Source organism: Hippopotamus amphibius, chromosome 4 (genome assembly GCF_030028045.1).
Source record: "Hippopotamus amphibius kiboko isolate mHipAmp2 chromosome 4, mHipAmp2.hap2, whole genome shotgun sequence".
NCBI classification, from domain to species: domain Eukaryota; kingdom Metazoa; phylum Chordata; class Mammalia; order Artiodactyla; family Hippopotamidae; genus Hippopotamus; species Hippopotamus amphibius.
This window is the reverse complement of record NC_080189.1, coordinates 5,980,224-6,001,814: the sequence shown is the minus strand read 5'-3', so window position 1 is coordinate 6,001,814 and position 21,591 is coordinate 5,980,224. Positions and strand designations below refer to the sequence as shown.

Sequence of the window (21,591 nt, the reverse complement as noted above, 5' to 3'; positions counted from 1 at the left end):
CAGGGCAGGAGCACCGTTCCTGTCCTAGGCACCCGGGAACCAGCCCCACAGCCAGCCGTGCGGGGAGCTGCTCGGGTCCGTGCCCAGGAGGGGAGGTCTGAGGCCGCGACGGGATGAGCGGGCGGAACGTTTGACAGCAGCGCTGCTCTGGGGACTCAGGCCTAGGCTTTGCTTTTGAGCAAAGGGGAGGAGGTAGGTCACCGACAGCAGGACAGGCCCCTGGACTCCCACCAACCTCTTGCCAAACTTGGGGCAGAATCCAGAGCTTCTGCTTTTCCCTCGGACTATCCGTTAGTTATTCTAGAAAGAAGACCTGGGAGAAGCATCTCTGCACCTGTTCTTGGGTAAGAAGTTGCTAAGTTAGGGTCCCCGCCCCCTAAAGAACCTGTTGCTTCCGCGTTCCTGGAGCCGCCCCGCTGGTGGCCCTCGTAAGCCGGGTGCGGCGGGCTGGCACTTGCCCACGTGCAGGGAAATTAACCAAGTAAAGCTCTTCAGAGAGGAAACCAGATTTTATTGTCTTGGTCCACACCCCCTTTTGCCAGGCTGATAAGAGCCTTAAGCAAAGGCAAGGGCAGGATAGAGACAGGGCCATGGGTGTGTAAGACTGGGTTCCCGGGCTCAGAAAATACCAGCAATAATCACCTCCAGGTACCTGGAGGAAAAGCCGCCAGGGTGGCTGAATGCTGCCTGGTGTCGTTTAGGAGGCTTCAGAGGTACATGCAGAGAGAAATGGCAGATCAGGGCCTTGGTGGTGTTGGTTCTCCTCCCCACCCCGGGGTCACAGAGCCGGAGGGCCTTAGCTCTAGCCCTCGCTAGACCTGCGGACACAGATTCCTGATGCGAGATGACAGCAGCTCCTGGATCCTTGACCTCTGCCTGGCTTCTCTGCTAAAAACAATCTCACCCTGTAGGTTCCCTTATGTGGGTGAGTCTAAGGTATCCGACCGCCTGGATCCAGAGCAGGAGGGGGCTGGTCCAGGCTACACCGTTTCAGCCTGGTTCCCCAGGCTTGCTGGAATGTAGCCAAAAGATGAAGAGGACCCTGGATGTGTGTGTCCCGGGCGGGGCTCGTGACCCGTCACAGCTCCAGGCTGCCATCTGGTTGCCGGAACCAGCTAGGAGGAAGGGGCTGCCGAGGAAGGGCTGTCTCAGCCTCATGGGAAGAGGTGGGCAGTAGACGGGCGAGCGACGAGACGAGCGGCTGGTCTGCAGCCCGGGAAGGGGAGCAGCAGCAGCCTGCCCTCTGGGGTGGGGGCGGGGGAGGGGGCTGGCCGGGGGCTGGCCTGGGCTGCTTGCCCCTCCCCTCTCTGACCGCGCCTCGCTCAGAGCCCGTTTTCTTTTTTTTTTCTCAGTGGCTCTGTTCTACTCCAGCTCTCCTCCCCAATCAATGCAGGTCCTGTTTTTTCCCGGGAAGCCCGGGTAACCATGACGCCAACGTCAGCTGGTTTCTGTGCTAGCACTCTGCCCCCCGGTGCTGCACCGTTGGTACAGGTGGGGACATGGCCCACAGCTTCAGCGTGTCCCGTTTCCCTCTCGCTCTACTCTGTTTCTTGCACGTGCCCCTGAAGCCTCGTGTCTGTACGTTTACTTCGTCCACTCCTAACGCTGTTCCTTAGTTTGCTCACGGAATTCCAATCCAACACCTCTAATTCCCATCTCTGTAGCCTTCCCCGCAGCACACACACTTCCAGAACCATCAGATACATTCCTGCCTCATCTGCTCTGCACTGGGCCCTCTCAACCAGTCTTATAACAGAAGGGGATCTGGGATCCCAAGCTTCATAAACAGTGCAGTGGGAGTGGGTGGGTGTGGAGGTCACAATTCATGCTGTAGGAACAGAGAACTTTAGTCCAGGCCTTCACGTCTGGAATATCAAAGAGCAGCAGACATGGACTAAGCTGCCGCGTCCTCCACGTAGAAAAGGATTTATTAATGGGCTCCCAGGTGATGGGGGTGAGCTGCTGGCCTGCCCTAGTCCCTCACAGGACTGATAACGTCCACCTAATTAGACACAGCCTGGACACACCCCCACTAACCTAGGGTCAAGTACTTCATTTCCCCTCATAATACAAAAGGGAGCGAATCCTCTACCCTGAAGTCTGCCAACTCAACAGCAGAAAGCAGAGGTGCAGAAGCTCGCCTGTTTAATGGTAGAAAAGAGGTGTCGTGTTATGAGCATGAGATCTGGAAGTGTGAACAGTGGGCAGTACCTGCAGTGGCAAAGGACAGAGTGGAGGTAGATTCCATGGAGGAGACGGTGAGAGCTGAAGGGGTTCTAGGAGCTAGTGACAGTTCCACTTCGTTTCTCTGCGCGTCCTGTACTATAGACGGGCGAGGCGGTACCCGCCCTGGGGCAGTAAGATGGAACCAAACTCTGGCTGAGAATGGAGGAACCACGTAACTTCCCCCATCCCTCTCAGGGGTGCAGACGGACAGAGGCAGAGAGCGCCGTATATACAAACTTTACACAAAATAAATAAAGAGCTGTCAGCAGCTTGGCTGGGTCTCACTCTGGCTTTCTCCCACCCGGTCAGAAGCGATTCCGGGGCAGCAGCCGGGAACCTTCCAGGCCCTGGAGTCCACCTCAGTCCCAGCAGCTCCTCGGCAGGAAGAACCTAGGCCCCGGAAGCCCTGAAGCCCCAGTGCCGGGGGTCTCGAGTGGCTCAGGGCCAAGTGCCCACATCTCAGGCTGCCAGGAGAGCCCCCTAGAGCTGCGTTAACTGCCGACAGCCCCAGCCGCAGTGGGAGCCCCCCTGGTCCCCAGAGCCCAGCCGCCGAGCAGACGTGGGACGTCCCGGAGCCCCTCAGGGCCGGGCGCCCTGCTCCATCTGCTGGTGCTGGCTCCGCACCGCGAACCTGTTGACGTGCACAGGTATGGGCACCACAATCTTGGGGTTTCTCACGGGCTCCCCCGAGCGGCTGCTCACATTGCCAGCCTTGATGCGCTTCCACTTGGCCCGCCGGTTCTGAAACCAGATCTTGACCTGCACCTCACTGAGCTTGAGGGCGTGGGCGATCTGAGAGCGCTCGGTCAAGCTCAGGTATTTCTTGCAATGAAACTCCTTCTCCAGCTCCAAAAGCTGCTCACTGGTGAAGGCCGTGCGGCGCCGCCGGCTTTTTCCCCCAGGAGCTGTGACTCCCACCGCCGCCGGGGCCCCCTCCTCAGCTCCAGTCCCCAGGCTCCCCTTTAGCTTCGGCTTAGGGCCCAGGAGGGCCCCAGGGCCCCCCGCAGAACTGTCCAGGAAGCCGTCGTCCTCGCTGTCACCGCCCGAGCCCTCTTCCTCCTGCTCGCTGCCTGCCGGGTCTCCCGCGGGTGCCTCCAGCTTCTCCTCATCTGAGCTGTACACCTTCCCCTCTGCTGTGGGGAGTGAGAGCCAACGGACGGGGGGAGGCGAGGAAAAGGCAGACAGGTTGGAGGCGGCACGTGGAACCGTGGCCAGGCGTGGACAGCATGACAGCAGGAGGAGATACAGACGTGGAGGGGATGAGACCGGGAGGGAGGGGAGACATCCGGGGTGGGGGGTAGGAAGAGGTTCGGGAAGACAAAGAAATGGGAAGAAAGGTATTAACCAGCACAGACTTCACTACGGCAAAGTGGGGGAGGCAACAGGCATCGGTCAAAGAGCACCATTCCCAGGACTGTGACACCTCAACCCCCCACCCACCGCCTTCCCAGCCCTCTCCAAACCCACACCGAGGGCTTTCCACGCACTGACCACCCCTCCAAACCCAGACCACGCAGCCACAGGTCAGAATGAAGCAATGTGGAACCTGGCTTCGGATCCTCAGTGGCTTAGGAGTGGGGACATAGGAGAACTCACTTCTGCAGGATGGAGGGCGAGACCCAGCTGCAGCCTTTGCTGTCCTCCTGGGACTCCTCACTGGCCTAGCGGGAAGAGGCACGTGCTCACCTCTATTCCGTCTCCCTCCCTTCCCTCTTCCCTAAATCTGAAATCTTTTTTTTTTTTTTTTTTAACTTTTTGGCTGCACTGCCATGCGTCATGTGGGACCTTAGTTCCCCGACCAGGGACTGAACCCATGCCCCCTGCATTGGAAGTGCACCGTCATAACCACTGGACCACCAGGGAAGTCCTGGAATCTTAGAATCTCATTTCCAGATAGAAACTTCAGGGTCATCCAATTCCCTCCCCACCCCTCAAATCGGGGTACAAAACATATTATCCAAGGACCTGAGAGTCAGAATGTTTCCGTACCCACCTTACCAATTCTCCTTAACCAGACCCTCCAGCCCAGAACAGGGAGCCCTCCCAGCCACACACCACCTTATCAGTGGCCAGATTTTTCTTGCAATTACTTCGCCCTCCAGGACCCCTTCAACCCTTCTCCTTAATTTTTAAAAAGACGTCATCTCTTTCCCACCTTCCCTCTTTCCCAGCCAAGTTTGCTGAGAAGCGCAAACAGCTGCTTTCTGCCCAAGTTCAGAATCCTGAGGCCCCTGGGCTGGATGTCAGCCGAGAGAACTGGAGGAGGGGGAGAAACAGCAGGGCACAAGGGAAATTACAGAGAGGAGAACGGGAAGAGAGAGGTTCGGACCCAGCAGACTACTGATTATTTGTAACCATAGGCAGACATAAACACTTTAATCCATACATAATTCTAAAATTTAATTCAACCATTGGTTTTAATCGTATCTATAGACATTTTTATCAGAACTGCAAATAATGCATTATAAATGTTTTCAGTGTTTGAGTTTTACAAACTCCCTTGTTTTCTGCCCGAAGGACCAATAAACAGTGGAGCAACAAAAAGTCAAAAGAAAACCAACCAGTAGAAAAGAGAACATGAGAAAACAGATAATCTGTAAACCGAACAGTCAGCTCCCTGCCAATGGAGTTCCCTGCGTAAAGGGGGGAGGACTTTGCAGATGTGGGGGCGCATCTGCCCACATCACCCCACGTCACGTGTACATTCCTAAGCACACTCCAAGGCTGAGGATACAACCCAGAGCTAAGGGACGCGCGGCAACAGTGAAATGCTTTCTAAGGGACCAGGGCTGTGCGCGGCCACACGGCATCCCAACGCTCAGAGCCTGGCTGGCTCTCCTCCCCAACCCGGCCATCTACCTGCTCCCAGCACGAACTTCAGGGCCTCCAGGACCAGCCCAGTCACTTCACCTCCCTTCCCCGTCCCCAGAGTTGACCTTTCCCCTCACGGATGGAGTCCACACCTGTTCCTTTTCCTCAGGAACCACATTCATAGTTTCCTTAGAGGCCAGAATTCAGCCCCTGTCCGGATCACCCAACTCACTCAGTGGTGCCTGGGCCCCTGCCTCTTCTTCGTGGAGGGCTTCACGCTTTATCTGAGCTCAGAACCCACGTGGCACACCCCGGTTTAGCCTCACCCAGACTCGCGACGCTGCCCCAGCTCGCTGCTCCCCACCAGCAGGTGGGCTTCGTTCTCTGACAGGCCACCCACGCGCCACGAGCGCCCAGCTCCCTCCGAAGATGAGGCGCCTGGCCCGACGCTCGCCTCCCACCAGCCCGCGCTTTCTCCCTTATCTCATCCCTCGCCAAAATCCGTTAAATTTCTGCAAGATTCCTATCCTTGGGTTGCCCTTTCATGTCATCAAGGGCTCGTCCCCACACCATTTCCCACATCCCCAGAACGTAAGCGTGATGTGTCCCAAACTGAACTCCTGAGCCGTCTCCCGAGCCAGCTATTCCCCATCTGAACCCGTCTTCCCCATCTCAGTTAATGGTAACGCCATCCTCCCTGCCGTTCACACCAGACCTTCACTCTCACCACCCATGCCCATCCCACCAGCAAATCTCAGTAGTGCTGCTGCCTCTGAAAGACGCCCGACCCCAGCTTCTCACCACCTCCTCTGTGTCCCACTAGCCCAAGTCACCCTCATCTCTTACCTGGTTCATTTTCTCCTGCTTCTGCCCCTCCCGCCCCTGTCCCCTGCCTGTCCCCCAGATCAGTCTTCTCTCTGTTTGGAATACTGTATTCTTCACCTAGATTTCTGCACTGGCTCATTCCATATCTCCTTCAAGTCTTTATCAATGAGACCTTCCCTGATCATCCTTTTAAAAATTAAAACTCCTGGGACTTCCCTGGTGGTCCAGTGGTTAAGATTCCATGCTCCCAGGACTTCCCTGGTGGCACAGTGGTTTAAGAATCTGCCTGCCAATGCAGGGGACACAGGTTCGATCCCTGGTCCTGGAAGACCCCACATGCCGTGAAGCAACTAAGCCCGTGTGCCACAACTACTGAGCCTGCACACCACAAGAGAAGCCACTGCACTGAGAAGCCTGTGCACTGCAACGAAGAGTAGGCCCCACTTGCCACAACTAGAGAAAGCCTGCACACAGCAACAAAGACCCAATACAGCCAATAAATAAATAAAATTAATTAATTAAAAGAAAAAGACTCTGGGCTTCCAATGCAGGGGGCCCAGGTTGGATGTCTGGTCGGGAAACTAGATCCCACATGCATGACGCAACTAAGAAGTCTGCATGCCGCAAATAAATGAAAGATCCCACGTGTTGCAACTAAAAAAAAAAAATTAAAACTCCCAACACTCTCAATCTCCCCTCTCTGCTTTACTTGTTGCTATAGTACATGTTACCAACTTTATTCATTTATTTTATTGGCTGTCTCTTCCTGTTAGAATATAAGCTTCATGAAGGTAGAGTCTCTCTCTCTCTATATAATATATATATAAAATATATATAATACATATATAAAATATATATACTATATATAAATATATAAATATGTAAATATATATATAAATATATTTTCTTACTGCTGTATCCTCAGCACCTAGAAAGATACCTGCACAGAGTAGGCACTGAATAAATATTTGTTGACTTAATGAAAGCCAGCTTTTCCCGAGCACTTTCTGACTCTCCATCTCTGTCCCTCCTTTCTCAAGCCTCTCCTAAAATATTCCCCACAATCCTGCTCCCAACCCCAGCTCCAGGCAGAAGCCATTCTCTCCATGAATATTATCCTATTCACTTTTCAGTATGCCCTCTGATCTCACCTGTGCTGGAGAGGAACCCATATGCAGTGGGAATCTATAGGATCTCACACTAAAAGAAATCAAGAACAACCCCCAGCATCATTACTAAATCCTCTAACTTTTAATTTCTAATTTTAAAAACACGGTTTGCAGTAAACAATAACAGAAAGAATAACAAAAGCTTGTTAAAACTCAGCCCAATATTTACAATATTTTAAACTGCTGCTAAAAAGGCAGAAACTGGATTTCAGGGCTCAAAGGATGATATCACTTAGCACAGCTCCAAGCACCCAGGGGGCATCCAATAAATCTAAACTGATGATGATTGAGATGGGGTGCCCAGGTTCCTGATCTGGCAGGGCCCTCCTGAGAGCACATCATCCATCCCTCTGTCTTCAGACAGATTCCACAAAATCAAGCCCAGCTGAGCGGGCCACCCCCAGCGCTGCTCTTACAGCCACACAAGAAGCAGGGGTTCACAACCTCTCCTGGTTACTTGATCCCGGGGGGAGCCTGAGTGGCAGGGGCAAGAGTTTCTCTCTGAGTCTTTAGAATCATGACATTGAGGCGTCTGATAAGCAACTTTTGTCAGGAGATGGGGGTGGGGAAATAGAAGAAAGCAGCCGAGGGGGGAAAACACAGCTACGCTCTCAGGGGAGAGGGTCTGGGACAGTGTGTGAGGCTGAGGCTGGGGCGGGGGAGGACTGCGGCACGAGAAGGAGGGCAGACATAGCAGCAGCAGAAGTAGATGATGGGTAGGAGAAACTGCAAGGGCTGAAAAGCCTAAGGAGAAAATAGAAAAAAGAAATCAGGGGGCGGCGGGGGGTGGTGGAGGGGAAGAGAGTAAAAAGCTTTCCAAAAAACCCAACACACCCTGCATTTTCCACCTGAAACACTGATGCGTGTGGAGCGCTGCCGCTTGTGCTTTGCTCCACCGGCAGATGGAGCACTTGAGCAGGCAGGGCCCAGAGTGCCGGGCCCGCGCTGGGGAGGCTGGGACCAGCCGCGCATCGGCCCAATTCTTAACAACACGGCGCTCCTGCAACTGTGTTCCTGTTTTCTCATGAATTAGCTCAAAAATAAATGCAAACTACTTTCTTTCTTCCGATTCATAATGGACACTAATAGTAAATGTACTCAAAACAAAAATTGCACATAGAAAAGTGGTTTTGACTAAAACGACAGAAGCACACCTTGTTGATAGAATTTCTGTTTCCAAACTTTGATTTAGAATAATTGGACCTGGTAGATATAATGTCCATAAAAGTAAATCTCTAACTGCAGAGGCTATAGTTAATTGACATGAACAAAAAAACTTGATCAACCGAACAAGACAGCATTGAAAATTTTACACAGGAAATAACAATCCTGATGAGAAGTTTTAGCAAAAGGAAAAATGTTTAATTGGAAACCATTTGACTGTGCTGTAGGTAGGCCAAACAGAGAAGTTCTGTCCTTGGTGGATGAAAATGACATTGCTGGTAATATAAGAGAACATTGTTCCATGTATAAAATAGATAATCAATAAGGACCTCCTGTGTCGCACAGGGAACTCTACTCAATACTCTGTAACAACCTATTTGAGAAAAGAATCTGAAGAAGAATAGATATATGTATATGTAAAACAAAATCACCTTGCTGCACACCTGAACCCAACCCAACACTGTAGATCAACTGCTCTCCAACAGCTCCTTCCCTGTGGGTAAATCTGGAGACTGTGCAATGGCTTTGGCATCTGTGTAGGGGAAACAGCAATGGGGCAGACTGGCTATTAGGAAGCACCCAGAGTTCATGTGAGTTCTCCTTGTAGATGCAGGAATTGCAGGGTTCAAACCACGATTACTTGTAAAGTGCACCCAGGGCATGAGTCCCACCCCAGAGAGCAGCCCTCAGGCTCCCGGGGCGCCCTTGCAAGGGGCCTTCCTTCCGACTGGAAGAGAAGCCCTAGCTTGGTAATGAGTCAGGTCAGACTGGGGAAGAAACAAGGGCCAAAGAATCGCGGTAGGTTTCTGGCAGTAGAAAGAACAAGTAGCACCAGGCTTGCACCAAGTAGAGAGGGAGTCCGCGGCTGCAGTCACCAAGGGGGATGGGCCTGGGTGGTGGAGCGCTGGGAACTCACGGAGCCCCTGTGCCATCCGCCCCCCCCCCCCCCAGCCTGCTCTGGCCCAGCTGACGTAGAGCCAACAGTCTTTAGTACTCGCTGAGGAGACGTCTCTCCCCCATTACACTCAGTTCTGACTTCTCTTCCCTCCATTTACAGAGCGACTACCCTCACATGCCCCAAACCACTCTCCGGACAACTACCCAGCTTCCTGAATACAGAACCAATTTGGGTGAGGTCAAAAGGTGGGAAAAAATCCAGGTCATCCCTCAAAAAAGAGACATGTTTCCACCACCCTCATTTCATCAACATGCTCAGCACGTAATTATTTTCCTGTTCTTCTTGGAGACTGTACTTTCTCCCATCTTTTATGGCAAGTAGCTCACTTTCAATGTGTTTTTCACTCATTCCCATAAATTTCATGCCCACATTACACTACTACTCCTTCCTATAATTTTAGGTACAAGAAGGAAAATTCACTCTCTCTCTCTCATTTCGCCATGACTCTCCAGCATTCTTTACTCCAAATTGACATGAGAACTCTAAGTCACTGCCATCCAGAGCCCTTCCCACCTTCATGACACGTTCATGGTGGCCTCCCCACCGCCCCGACCTCAGAGCTCCTTCCATGGAGTGCTAACATGGTCACTGGCAGAAGTACCCGAGTATGGCCTTTAACTGCCCCACTTTCACGCTCATTCTTTCATCTTCAAGCAACTCGCTGACGTAGAGCTGACCTATTAATAGTAGTAATGGGAGGTTAGTAACCCATTTTCAAGTGAAAAAACTGAGTTTCAAAAAGATGAAATGATTTCCCCCAGTCACACAGCTGGCGGCAGAGCCAGGTCTGGAAGCCTGGTCCCCTAAATCTCCCATCAGTGCTCTTTCTATCCTTTCCAGTAAAATATCTTCTCCTCCCTCCACGTAAAGTAAAAGTCCTCCCCAAATGCCTCATCAGATAAATAGCCTTCCTATCATACCCAGCTTTAGCTTAGACTGCATCCCTTTCACTTTTCACCCAGAGCTCCAGCCTAATCATCAGTATCTTCCACATTCGCAGAGAAGATTCTTAAAATCGCCACAGGAGAGGCCTCACTCACCAAATTCCACCTTTGTCCTTTAATAGGCTATTTCTCCCATCATTCCCAAGACAAAATTCCCTCCAGGTTTTCCTCCTGTTTTTTTTCCATCGTTATTGGTTTGTATGATGTAATCTTACCAGTCACCGTTTCTTTTATTTAGAAATGCGTCTTCTCATTTAAAGAACAATATTGCCCACTTATGGAAACAGTTTTGTTTTCATATCAATTTTCTCCAGCTTCTGATGCACAACTGCCTTCCTCATCCCGCGAGGACAGCTCTTTCTTGTCCAGGAGTCAGCCTCACTGAGGAAGACATTTCCTCCCACCTACATCTCTGCCTGCCTTTCCCATTTCAGAGCCCCTCAGAGCCTCACTCTCAGGGCCCAGCACTCCAGGCACTGCCTCCCCAGGCAGGGAGAAGGCTTTCCTCCCTAACACGGGAAGGGAGTTAACAGCGCGTTCTTGTCTTTCATTCTGATTGACAGACATCTGTTTGGGGTTGTTTCTGTGTGCCCAGCACCCCTTCCCCCGCCTGTTTATTGACGGCACCCCCTTCCTCTGGCCACTGCTCCCCATCAACTGCCCAGTACCGTGGGGCTGTCAATCGCATTCCTCTGCCTTCAGGACCACAAGGAAGGCGACCTGGACCTGACCAATCCGAGCAACCCATCTTCCTGGGGACTGGACTCAAGCTGGTGAATCGGTCATCCTGGGATTTTTACGTGTGCTGGGATCTGAGGGGTCCCGTCTGGGGCTGTAAGAATTTAGGGTTACTTGTGCTTGTACCTCCCCTTCCTCTCATCAGGAGAAAATGAGGCGAAGACAGAGACAGGAGCCAGACGGAGAGCAAGGAAAAAAGACCTAACGACACTGTTTGCATTTCTGGATCCACGTGAATCAGTAAGTGTCCATTTTAGCTCAAATGAGAGCTGAGCTACTGTCACTAGCAACCCAGAGAGTTCTGACTACAGACACTGCTGTAACCAGAAGTGACAATAATCGCATGACTCCAGGGAAAGTGGGCCTCTCCACCTCACTCCCACACTTCTCCCGTCCAAAGTAATTGTCCCAAAAAGAAACCCAGGTCATCTCTCAAATTATTCATAATAATGCCACCTAAAGCTTCACAAGTTTGAAACGTATTTGGGCTTTAAAAAAATCTCCTTAATCCATCCAGTGTGAATTATTTTAATCCAATAGCTGTGCTCCTAACACTAAGCTGAGATCCGACATATGAGGGAATAGGATTTTTCTTGAAGAAAATAGGAGAGTTTTGTTTGTTTGCTTGTTTTTGGTTTTATGATTGTTTTAATGGAGAGAAAGGAAGAACAGGCCCCAGTGGGACACAGCAGAAGGGCTTTGGGCAGCCGTGTCCACAGAGTATCTACAGAGAGTGTCTCACCAAATTGAGAGACAGGAAAACTGAAAAGAGGGAGAAAGAGCCAAAGACAGAATTTGAAATCTACCCACATTAGACACAAACAACAGATTCTCCCGGCATGCCCCATATAAACTAAGTCCCTGGAATACAGGGCTACTGCTATCATTACTCCCAGAAATACGGGTCCTTTTCAGTACAGAGTGTCTTCCGTCACAATTCCTAGTAAAGAGGTCTTTCCCAACTTAATTCCCAGAAAAGCTCCCCATCCATTTCCAGTACATGGACAACACGGATAATTTCTTGCATACCTAATACTTTAGGATGCTGGACAAACATCTTTTCATTCAGTCCTTAACTCTGTGAGGTAAGCACTGTTGCCCTTATTTTACTGGTGAGAAAACGGAGACTGCAGAGGTTAGTGTTTTGCTGTAGGTCAGAAAAAGGGGGATGCCGAGATCTGTAACCAAAGCCTGTGTTTGTTCCTCTGGGCAACACCACATCTCTTTGTCATCACTGAATGAAAAAGAGACTGAAACCCACTGTCGCCCCATCACAACTTCTGTACCGGATGGAGAAATAACACAGAAGACCAGGAACTGATCTCACAGCACAACTTTTCTTCTTCTCACTCCCTGATGGGCACTGCTTCCTTCTTCACCACGTAAACTCGGTCACAATCGATCCCCAATCTTTTTGGCCTAGATAAGATCTACCCCCACCTTGATCAAATGTTTCTCTCATTCAGTGGCTGTACATGGCCATAGCTCAGGTAATACCATTGGATCCCAGGTGATGGAGCCTTTTGCATCCTAAAGCCCAGCCCTGATTTCATCTCAAGATGTAGGTATCCCAGGCTCCTCTTCCTCCTGCTGAGTGACCACGACAACTCAGCACTGAGAGTAACAGAATCTCCCCCAATCCCTTTGCTCAGGATGGCTTTTTTTTAAGGGAATATTCATTAATAAAGGTATCCTTACAGAGGAAAACAGAATTGTAGAGCTGGAGCGACCTTAGAAATCACCTAGTCAAATCCCTAATTTTACTGATGAGGAAGCTGGCACACACAGAGGTGTGATTTGGCCAAGACCACTCAGTTACATACTCAGTATCTGTGCATAATTTATAGGACAGTTATCATCCATTCCATCACCGAGCACTCTTCCCTTCACTCTCGGGAAAATGTCACCTTCCTCCCTCCTAGTACACCGCCGCATCGCTTCTCTCCCCATTGCTTCCAGTTCCGAGTTCCAGCTTATCCATGACTTCTACTTTAATACCACTTCCTTCATCATTCACAGTCAAGACATCCATCTCCCATCACCCCCAGTTCAGAAGTATTGTCCTGCTTCCCCATCCTCATTTTTCACACAGTGCTTCCTCCTCACAACCCTAGTCTCTGTTAGTCCCAGCAGCCCCCACGCTGCCGCCCCCTGCCCCCGCCCCACTAGCTTCTAATGCAGACTTCTCATTTCATCACTGGAAGAGTATTCCTTTCCCTTCCACGAGGGGAAGGGGATGAAGGCACTGCCTCATGACTACTTGCTGTACAGTGCTTCACTTCAGTAGGAGACATCTTCCTACTACAATTTAATTCAACTCTTGAAGGCCACTCTTCTATCACACCAAATTCAGGCATTTCTTTCCCTATCACTCTCCCAATCAGCACATCGAAACGTCTTCCACATTACTCTAAGCTGGAACTTTCTCCCGGCATGATCCTATCACCATGGAAAAACCCCAACCTCTTCTCTACCCCTCCTAATCCAGACCTCCTTTATCACCACTGCAGCCGTGGGCACCACCCCCTGCATAGAGCGCTCTGTCCTTTTCACTGGTTCAGACATGGGGGTTCCTCTGCCCAGCCCAGCCTGGGGCATTCCCCACCCCCTCTAGGTAAAAGTTCTCTCCCAGCGAACTCCTTCCTTCTCACTGTTCCTATTTAAGCTTCTCTCCTGTGTACATCTACCCCACTGCTTCTCTCATTGCTGTTTGCTAATTCCCCATCCATTTCACCACAAAGATCCTTCTCTCCCCGTTATTTTCAAGGCAAAATCCTTGCCTATAGCTTCCCATTGTAAGATTGCTCTCAATGCAAAGCACTTTGCTCAGAATATTACGTTCCTCCTCCTTTCCAATTAAAACATCTCCCCCTCATTATTTCAATTACTGCCTCTCTCCCGTTATTCTCAGTCCAGACTATTCACGCCCATCACTCTGAGTCTAAGAATCATGCTTCTCACCACCTAGAACCTGTCTCTCCACAGATGCACGAGCCACACAGAGACCCCTCTGTCCTCCCGCCCTCCCGATGCGACCGTCGCGGTGGCACAAGGCAACTCAGTATCCCATTCCAACCCTCCCAGTGACACCTTCCTCTGGTCATTTCTGAGCTCTCTCTCTCTCAACCAGGGTCTCTTTGGCAGCCTGACAAAGCCTGTGAACCCCTTCTCGGAATAACGCTTTTAGGTGCATAACATAAAACACACAGGATTACATGAGAAGCCAATTATATAAAATCTAGTTATCAAATATTTTAAATGCATTTGAAATATAATCATTTATGTTTCTTTATTAAATCTTTAAACAATAAGATGTCACCCAAGTATGTAAATTTCTATGAAAATATCTGTGATTTCTATTGGTGACAAAAATCTCAGGAACTGGGAAAACTACCATGGCTTCTGGCCTGCCTTCATAATTACAGGAAGTGCCAAACTTTAGAAATAAAGATGTCGTTTTTCTCCCACCCATAATGAACAGCTCTCCTCACAGGAGGTCCGTGGAGTCCATGTTAACAGCCTGACTTTAAACACTGAGGCTAGAAAAATAAGCTTTTAATTCTATGAAATTGAAAGGAATATTAAAAATCATCTGAGCTAAAACTTATGTTACAGGTGAGGAAACGGAAGCCTAGAGAAGTTATAAGACTTTGAATCTCCTACAGTGTCCTAAACAATATTAAAGCCACAACAGACACAATAAAGCTTCCCTGAATTGAACTAAGCGGCTTGCCAAAGTTGTACAGCTAATGATTGACAAAGTTGAGACCTGAGCCCATGTGTCACGACTCCTAAATAAGTGTTCCTTCAATCAAGTTAATGCAACATTTGCCTTTCTATGAATGTCAATGGAGCAATCACTCTCCCTGTATGCTCTTCCTCAAAATTTCTAGAAAAACACGCTCTCCATCACTCCCAAGAAAAATCTCCCTCCTGTTTCTAACCACAGAAGTCTCTGATTCCATGTCACGTCATCCCTTCCTGTTTTCCTCTCACGAGTACATATACCTCGACAGTCACAATGGACACCTATTCAGACATTAGCTGATGGTCATCTACGATGCTCGCTGGCTACAGCCAGGTGCTGGGCTCACAGCAGTCAGCATTCCTGCTCCCCGGACGTTTCCCTAGTCCCCTTGCGGGATCTCCATCAATACTACCAACCTCTGTTCAGAAATTAGCATGTCTTTTTCCATTTAGTTTTAAACAATAACATTCACTGCACAGCCATCTCCCAGGTTTGTCCCATCGTGTTCTCTGTTCTATGCCATCTATGCCACAGATGTTCTCTTCTCCACCATGCTCAGCACTGCCATGACCTTTCACATTAACCTCTCACTGTATCTGCACCAACAACGCAACAGTTACATGTGGCGTGTCCACCATCGCCCACATCTTAACTATTTGTTTCCAGGCACCACACCCCTTTTCTCCCTGAATGAATCACTGCTCTAGACACCTCCAGTTTAAAGTTTTCTCCTGCATTTCTCCAAACAGACAGCTCTGTTCATCATTCCCCGACACATAGCATCCTCTTCAGCGAACCTCTCTGTGACGTGTATCTGCACCATGTCCTCAAGTTAGCTTTGATAACTCAGTCAGAGCTCTCACACACCTTCACACGCAACAGGATCATCTCTGCCCATCCCATTCAAGGCAGAGTTCTCTTTTTCCTGTCATTTGGGGTTCACTGCTCTCTTCTCTCTGTATCCTAACACACTGCGGACTTCAGCATCCACCCATTTCAAAGATCCTTTTCCCTCATCACTTTCGCAAAACTGTTCTTACAGCTCTCTAGATCTGATGTCAAACATGGTCCACATGAGGCTATGGGCCACCTGAAACGTGGCTCGTTTGAACTGAGATGTGCTGACTGTGTGAAATACACACTGGATTTCAAAGACTTAGTATGAAAAGAGGCTATAAAACATCTCATTAAGTTCTTCATATTGATTAATGCTGAAATAATATTTTGGACATGCTGGGTTAAATAAAATATATTATAAAATTAGTTTCACCTGTTTCATTTTACTATTTGAACATGGCTAATAAAATTATTTTAATTACATAAATGACTTGCTAGACAGCACTGCTCTGGGTGCTCCTGTTGATTCATACATTTACATCTTCCCTACTAATTCAAAATTCTGTTATCACTCCTCCTCAGACACCTCTCTCAGGTACCCCCACTGCTCCCACACTCAAACCTAGAATTATTTTCAGTATCCCATTCTCAATACCTTTTCTACCCCATTACTTCTGTACGTAGTATTTCTTCTTGCCTGCCAATATAGCGTCTACCCCTGCAATCAAATCATGATAAAGTTGCTTTCTTCTTAAGTCTAGCAAGGTGCCGTCTGTCTCCACTCTCAGCAAAATTGTTAGAAATAGTCCTCCTCATTCCCGACAAAAAGCACTTCACTCATCACTCTCCACATTGGCCTATCTTCACTATGATTTCATCAACAGGGCTAGTAATTGTAAAATACTAGACACATGTAAATTAATAATTTCAGACCCATGTCACCCATTCACACTAGGACAGCAATTCTTCCCCTGTCATTTTAAAAATGTCATTCCTTCTCCAAACTCTTCTATGTTGAGGTTTCCACTCCATTATTCAATCTGAGAACTCTCTTACTTGATGCTAAATACTCTAATACAATTCCGCAAATGCAGTGCTCCTTTTCCCACCACTTTCAGCAGGGACCAGGTGTCATCACTCCCCAAACTGATTTCATGTCTAACATTTCTGGAATCGCCTTTTGTATTTTCAACTATCCTAGGGAAAAATCAAGACTGGGAAGGTGGACGTGAGTGGTGAGGCGAGGAAGAGTCGAGAGAGTTTGCTCTGGGAGGCATGAGAAGCCGAGGTCACAGAGAAGACCTTCCACCCACGAAGCCCGTGAATGTGCCTCCTGCCATCTCTCCTTACGGCTCAGCCCTCCACGCCCCGCTGTAAACCCTGTATGTGCACCTCTTCCCGACGAGTGATTACCTTCACTGCAGCACCTTGCAGAGTCCTTCGGCCATAAGGTCTCCTTCCCAAAACTCTCAGCAAAGAAATTCCCTGTCTTTACTCCAAGAACAACTGACAATCTCTTTATTGCTTCCAATAGTCTCTTCAGGTGATGAAGATCTTTCGTTCATCCTTCTATACACATATAAATTCCAGTTTCTTATCACTCCCAGTGTTGAAAAACCTAAAAACATTACTCCTAGTGTTGAAATGTTCCCCTCTTTCCTCCTAGTATATTTATTTAGCTCCTTCCTGACCCTGTCAAGACAGAACTCTTTCACACACACACACACACACACACACACACTCTGGTCCAGAAATATTGTTCCCCTTTCATGTAGTCAGCGCTAGAAACCCCTCGCACATATCTCTTCCAACAGACGGCCGTCTCCTTTCTCATATTCTCTTTGGATAATCTGGGTACACAGCTCGTTTGTTCATCCCTTCCTCTATTCTGTTCCTCAATATTTCTCTTCTGTTCTTTCCTCTGTTTATTCCTCCCCGCCCCCCATTTCTGGTTTTACTGCCAATATTCTACCTGCTTCTGAAAACTGCCCCCATTATACAAATGAGTCAAATAAGAACTGAGGGGAACCTGAAAGAGTAGGACAAGTTGCCTGTTCTCCCATGGTCTGGGGACATCACCCCCCAGCTCCCCTCTACCGGGGTGTCTTCCTCTCTCCTCCCCCTCAGCTCATCTCTTCCTCAGGTGTCTGGTTCTTCTCCAGCCCCTGCTTCTCCAAAGCCATCCCTCTGATGCCTGCCTTGCTCTCTTTTCTGCCTCAGCACTACCCTATTCAAAAATTCCCATTGATCCTTTCCTCTTCCCACTCTGCTGTCGGCTCCTCCTCCCACCCCACCCCCCACCCCACTCCAGTCCCTTTATCTTGGGGACACCTCCTCCCACCTTCCAGTTGCTGCTCTATCTTTCCCTTTGGATCGTCCTGAGGAGATGCTGCCTAGACTTCAGTCACCAGTTCCTTCTGGTCCAACCAGGTACAAAAAACCACAGCTGAATCCCCAAAGCCAAAATGCCCAGGGGAAAAGAGGAGGACGACAGATTCTATAGCAGCCCTTGGGGGCTGAAAGAGGTATTAGCCCTTTGGACAATCTCAAGGAAGGGCCCAGGAACCTATCCTCAGGAACTGCTCTCTCCTGGCAAAGGACAAAAGGGCTCTTGGCTCTCCTTTTTGTCTCCACTAGAGTCAGCCCCCAAGCCTCTGGGGTCACTTCCACCTGCTAACCTGGATGTGATGAATGGTTAAGCAGAGGCAGGTTCATCCTGATGCTGAAGAACTTTAAGCTTCGGGATCACCACACCTGCTTGCAGCCCCTGTTTTTCTCAAATAGGGCCCACCCACCACATGCCTGAGGTTTGGATCTCAGCACACCTGAATCTGCCCCTGGGCAGCGGAAAGCTTCTCTAGCTTCTGGAGGTTAAGGATCAATAGGGAGGCCTGCTTAGATTGGTTTGAAACAGAGTTTGGTTTGGATCCACCTTATCTCTACTGAGAGGGAGTCCTCCTATGGAGGCTCCAGGATTCCTGAATAATCTCCTCGCTGAATGTCACTAGTTGCAGAATCTTAGCGGGATTCTGGACTCCAGGCCTTTGGGCCACACCCAACTCGGCCCAGCCTCTCTCTTGGCCTCCCAGTCAACCTTGGTCCAGCAGTGCTAGGGCCCCTGCTAGCTAGGTTCTTCAAGGTTTGGCTCTAAGTCCGCCAGTTCAGAAGTGACCTCTACAACTAAGAGGAATACAGGTCATCCTCACCTGTCAGCACCTCTTTAAGATGCTCCCTTTGCCCCTACGTTCATAGAACGCATTTTGGGTCAATACAATCATCTCTTCAGAAGCCCTTACTGAACTGACTGCCCCACTCTACCCTCCTCACCCAGGGGTCTTGCTGGGGTCCCGGGGAATTCTCACACTGGCAGCTTCTCTACTCCCGGCAGAGGAGAAAAATGAAGGGAGTCTGAAAGGGAGAGGCAGGAGCCGGGGCTGGAGGACTAGCAGGCCGGGAGGAAAGGCACTACTCCGGCGGGGAGCACCGGCACGTCTCTGGTGAGGCTGCAGGCGCTCTGCAGACAGAGCAGGGCGGCCGTCCTGGGATCTAGAGGAGCCGCGCTTGGAACGGAATTGGAGGTGGTCCCGCAGAACCCGCCATCTGGGGGCCTGGGATTCCAGGGCTCCAGGCAGGTGCCGAGACCCTGAGCAGGCTGCTGCCCGGGCTTTCCGGGTGAACGCGCCTCCCGCCCGGCGCCCTGGTCGGCCCCAGCGCTTACCCGGCAGACTTGGGAAAGTCTCTGAGAAGTGCGGAGGCGGGGGTGGCGGGGGCTCCGCCACTTTCTCCCGGGCGGGCAGCAGCTCTTCGGCTTCCAGCCCGCCCTCCGGGCGTCGGCCGCCCGGCTCGGTGTTGTTTCGGGCGGCGGTGGCGGTGGCGGCGGCGGCGGCGGCGGCGAGCTCCGAGGGCCCGTAGAAGGCGTCGGGCGGCTCCGCGAAGCTGGGCAGCGCGGTGGTCAGCGCCACCATCGAGGGCACGGCCTGGCCCAGCCCGGCGCAGAAGGTGTTGGTCAGGCGGCCGGCAAAGGAGGCTAGCGGGGCGAGGGGCGGGAGGCCGGCGGGCAGCGGCGCGGGGGCCAGCGCCTGCGGCAGCACGAGGGGCCGGTAGGGCATGAACATGGGGTAGCCGGTGTAGAGCAGGTGGCCGGAGCGCGGCGGCGGGGGCCCGATCAGGGAGTCGATGGAGAAGGCAGTGCCCGGGCCCCCGCCGCCGCCCCCGCCGCCGCCCCCGGGGGTGCCCCCGCCTCCGGCCCTCTGCATCGTGCCCGGAGCTGCGGCCGCCCCGGGGCGCTCCCCTCCGGGCGCCGCCGTGCGCCCCGCGCCTCGGGCGCCCCGCGCGGACACGCAGGGCTCGCTCCCTGGCTCCCGGGCCGCGGTGGCGGCGGGGCGCGGGCTCGGCGCAGTGTGGCTCCGGCGCCGCGCTCCCTCTCTCTCATAAGGAGGGAGGGGGCGGGCGAGCGGGCGGGCTGGGGGTGTCGCCCTCCGGACTCATCCATCTTCCTCAAATTACGCTTCACTTCCTCCCTCCGCCCGCGGCCGCCGCGCCCGGCTCCCGCTCCCTCCGCAGAGCCCGTTCCCAGCGGCCCGGCCGGCCGGCCCGGGACCCCCGCCCGCCCCCCGCAGCCCAACCAACTATTATTAATGGAGATTGATGAGGCCGGACACGCCGCTTTGTGAAAGTTTGCGGCCAGCGAGAAGGCGGCGGCAGCTGCTGGGCCGGTGCCCCTCCCTCCAGCCGCCCGCCCCCGCCCTGCCCACCCGGCCCCGGGCGCGGACTGGGAGGTGGGCCCGGCGGGGACCCAGCGCCGCGCCGCAAGCGAGCCGAGCGCAGCCCGGGCGCGGGGGCGGGTGGACGGCGGGGCCCGGCCGCCGCCCTCCGTCGGACTCCGGGCCCGTCGCCCCGCGCGGCCCCCGGCCCCGACGCCCCCTCCCCGGCCCCTGGGGCGGGTGGCGAGGCGGGGACGGCAGGGGGCGCGCTCTTCCGCGGGCGCCGCGGCTCTGGCCACTCGGCTCGGGGCCCTTGTCCTCCTCCCTGGACCCCATTCACACTCTTCCCCTGGTCCCTCCTGGCGCCGGCGCGTCGTCACTCCCCCTCCGTCGCGCACTCCCTGGTCCCTCGCTCCGGCCTCTGTGGGTGATTTCCTCGAGTGTCCACACTATGCCAACTACTTACCATTCCTCTCACCCTTCTCCCTCCATCTTCCTCCCACTCTTTCCTTTCCCGCCCTCCTTTCTATCCCTATTCCTATTTGATTATTCCTATTTCTCACTCCCTATCCCATCTGCCTATTGTACTCCCCCCTCCCCTCATTCTCGCCTAAATCTGTATCTCTCGTCTGTCTGTCTGTCTGTCTGGGTCTCCCTCCCTCGCTCTCTCTCCCTCTCTTCCGCTATTAATTTCCCTGATTGGCTCCCCGACTCCAGCGCCGCTGATGAGCCCTATTCATTCCCGGGCCTGACACTCTCGACCTGCCCTGGCTGATTGCTGGGGGCTGGCCCCAGGAGCGCTGATGAGCCCCAAGGGTCAGCAGCGCTAATTATGCGCTAATTGCAGATGACTCTGCTCACCTCCCCCATTCTCAGACACAGAAATGGCGGCGCCTTTTACCTTCCCCCCGCCTCCTGATTCCCAGAAGTAGAGTTGTCAACCTAGAGGCAAAAGTCATGGGCACTTTTGCTTGATGGCAGCCTCAGGTCAGTGGGCAAGAAAGACTTAAGATGGGCAAGTCAACAGAAGAAGGTGACCAGACTTTCAGGACACAGAGTAAGCCTGGCCAGCTAAATGAGGGTCATCTGGTCACTGGGAACCTGTTATTCAGGTGGGGCCAGGGAGAGCCAAGCAAACTGAAATGAATAGTAGCAAAGCCAGGCAAGTTTAGGAAGATGTAATCTAAGTAAGGGAAGTTACTTGGTTCAGGTGAGGAGGAAAAGCTACACCAGTCTCAGCATTCCAAGAGAGAGCAGGGCAGGTGGGAACTCTGGATCTCGGTGACCTTTTATTCCAGTCAGGAATATGCTGTTGGCCTCTAAAGCCCACTCATGTCAGGCTGATGTATAAAGTCAGCACCCTGACAGACACTGTCACCAGAGTGGGACAGGAGAGGGTGGGACCCAAGAAGGGAACTCTCTTTGGTTATGCTTTACTGACAGTGCATCAGAGAGGTAAAGGGAGAAG

The 21,591-nt window shown here is 51.8% G+C and overlaps 1 protein-coding gene across 1 annotated transcript; it reads right to left on the bottom strand.

Annotated features, from left to right (window-relative positions):
- Positions 1–2,805: 2,805 nt before the first annotated feature.
- On the bottom strand, positions 2,806–19,676 carry GBX1 (gastrulation brain homeobox 1). Its single transcript, XM_057730480.1, has 2 exons — positions 19,139–19,676; positions 2,806–3,359 (listed from the first exon to the last, which is right to left on the bottom strand). The coding sequence occupies exons 1-2, from the start codon at positions 19,674–19,676 to the stop codon at positions 2,806–2,808; spliced, it is 1,092 nt and encodes a 363-aa protein (XP_057586463.1).
- Between the last annotated feature and the right edge of the window lie 1,915 nt (positions 19,677–21,591).

Bases quoted from the DNA above. Each gene is read 5' to 3' on its own strand.
- GBX1 (XM_057730480.1), bottom strand. From the start codon at position 19,676: ATGCAGAGGGCCGGAGGCGGGGGCACCCCCGGGGGCGGCGGCGGGGGC. The intron at 3,360-19,138 runs GTAAGCGCTGGG...CACTCCCCACAG, and splicing joins GACTTTCCCAAGTCTGCCGG to CAGAGGGGAAGGTGTACAGC.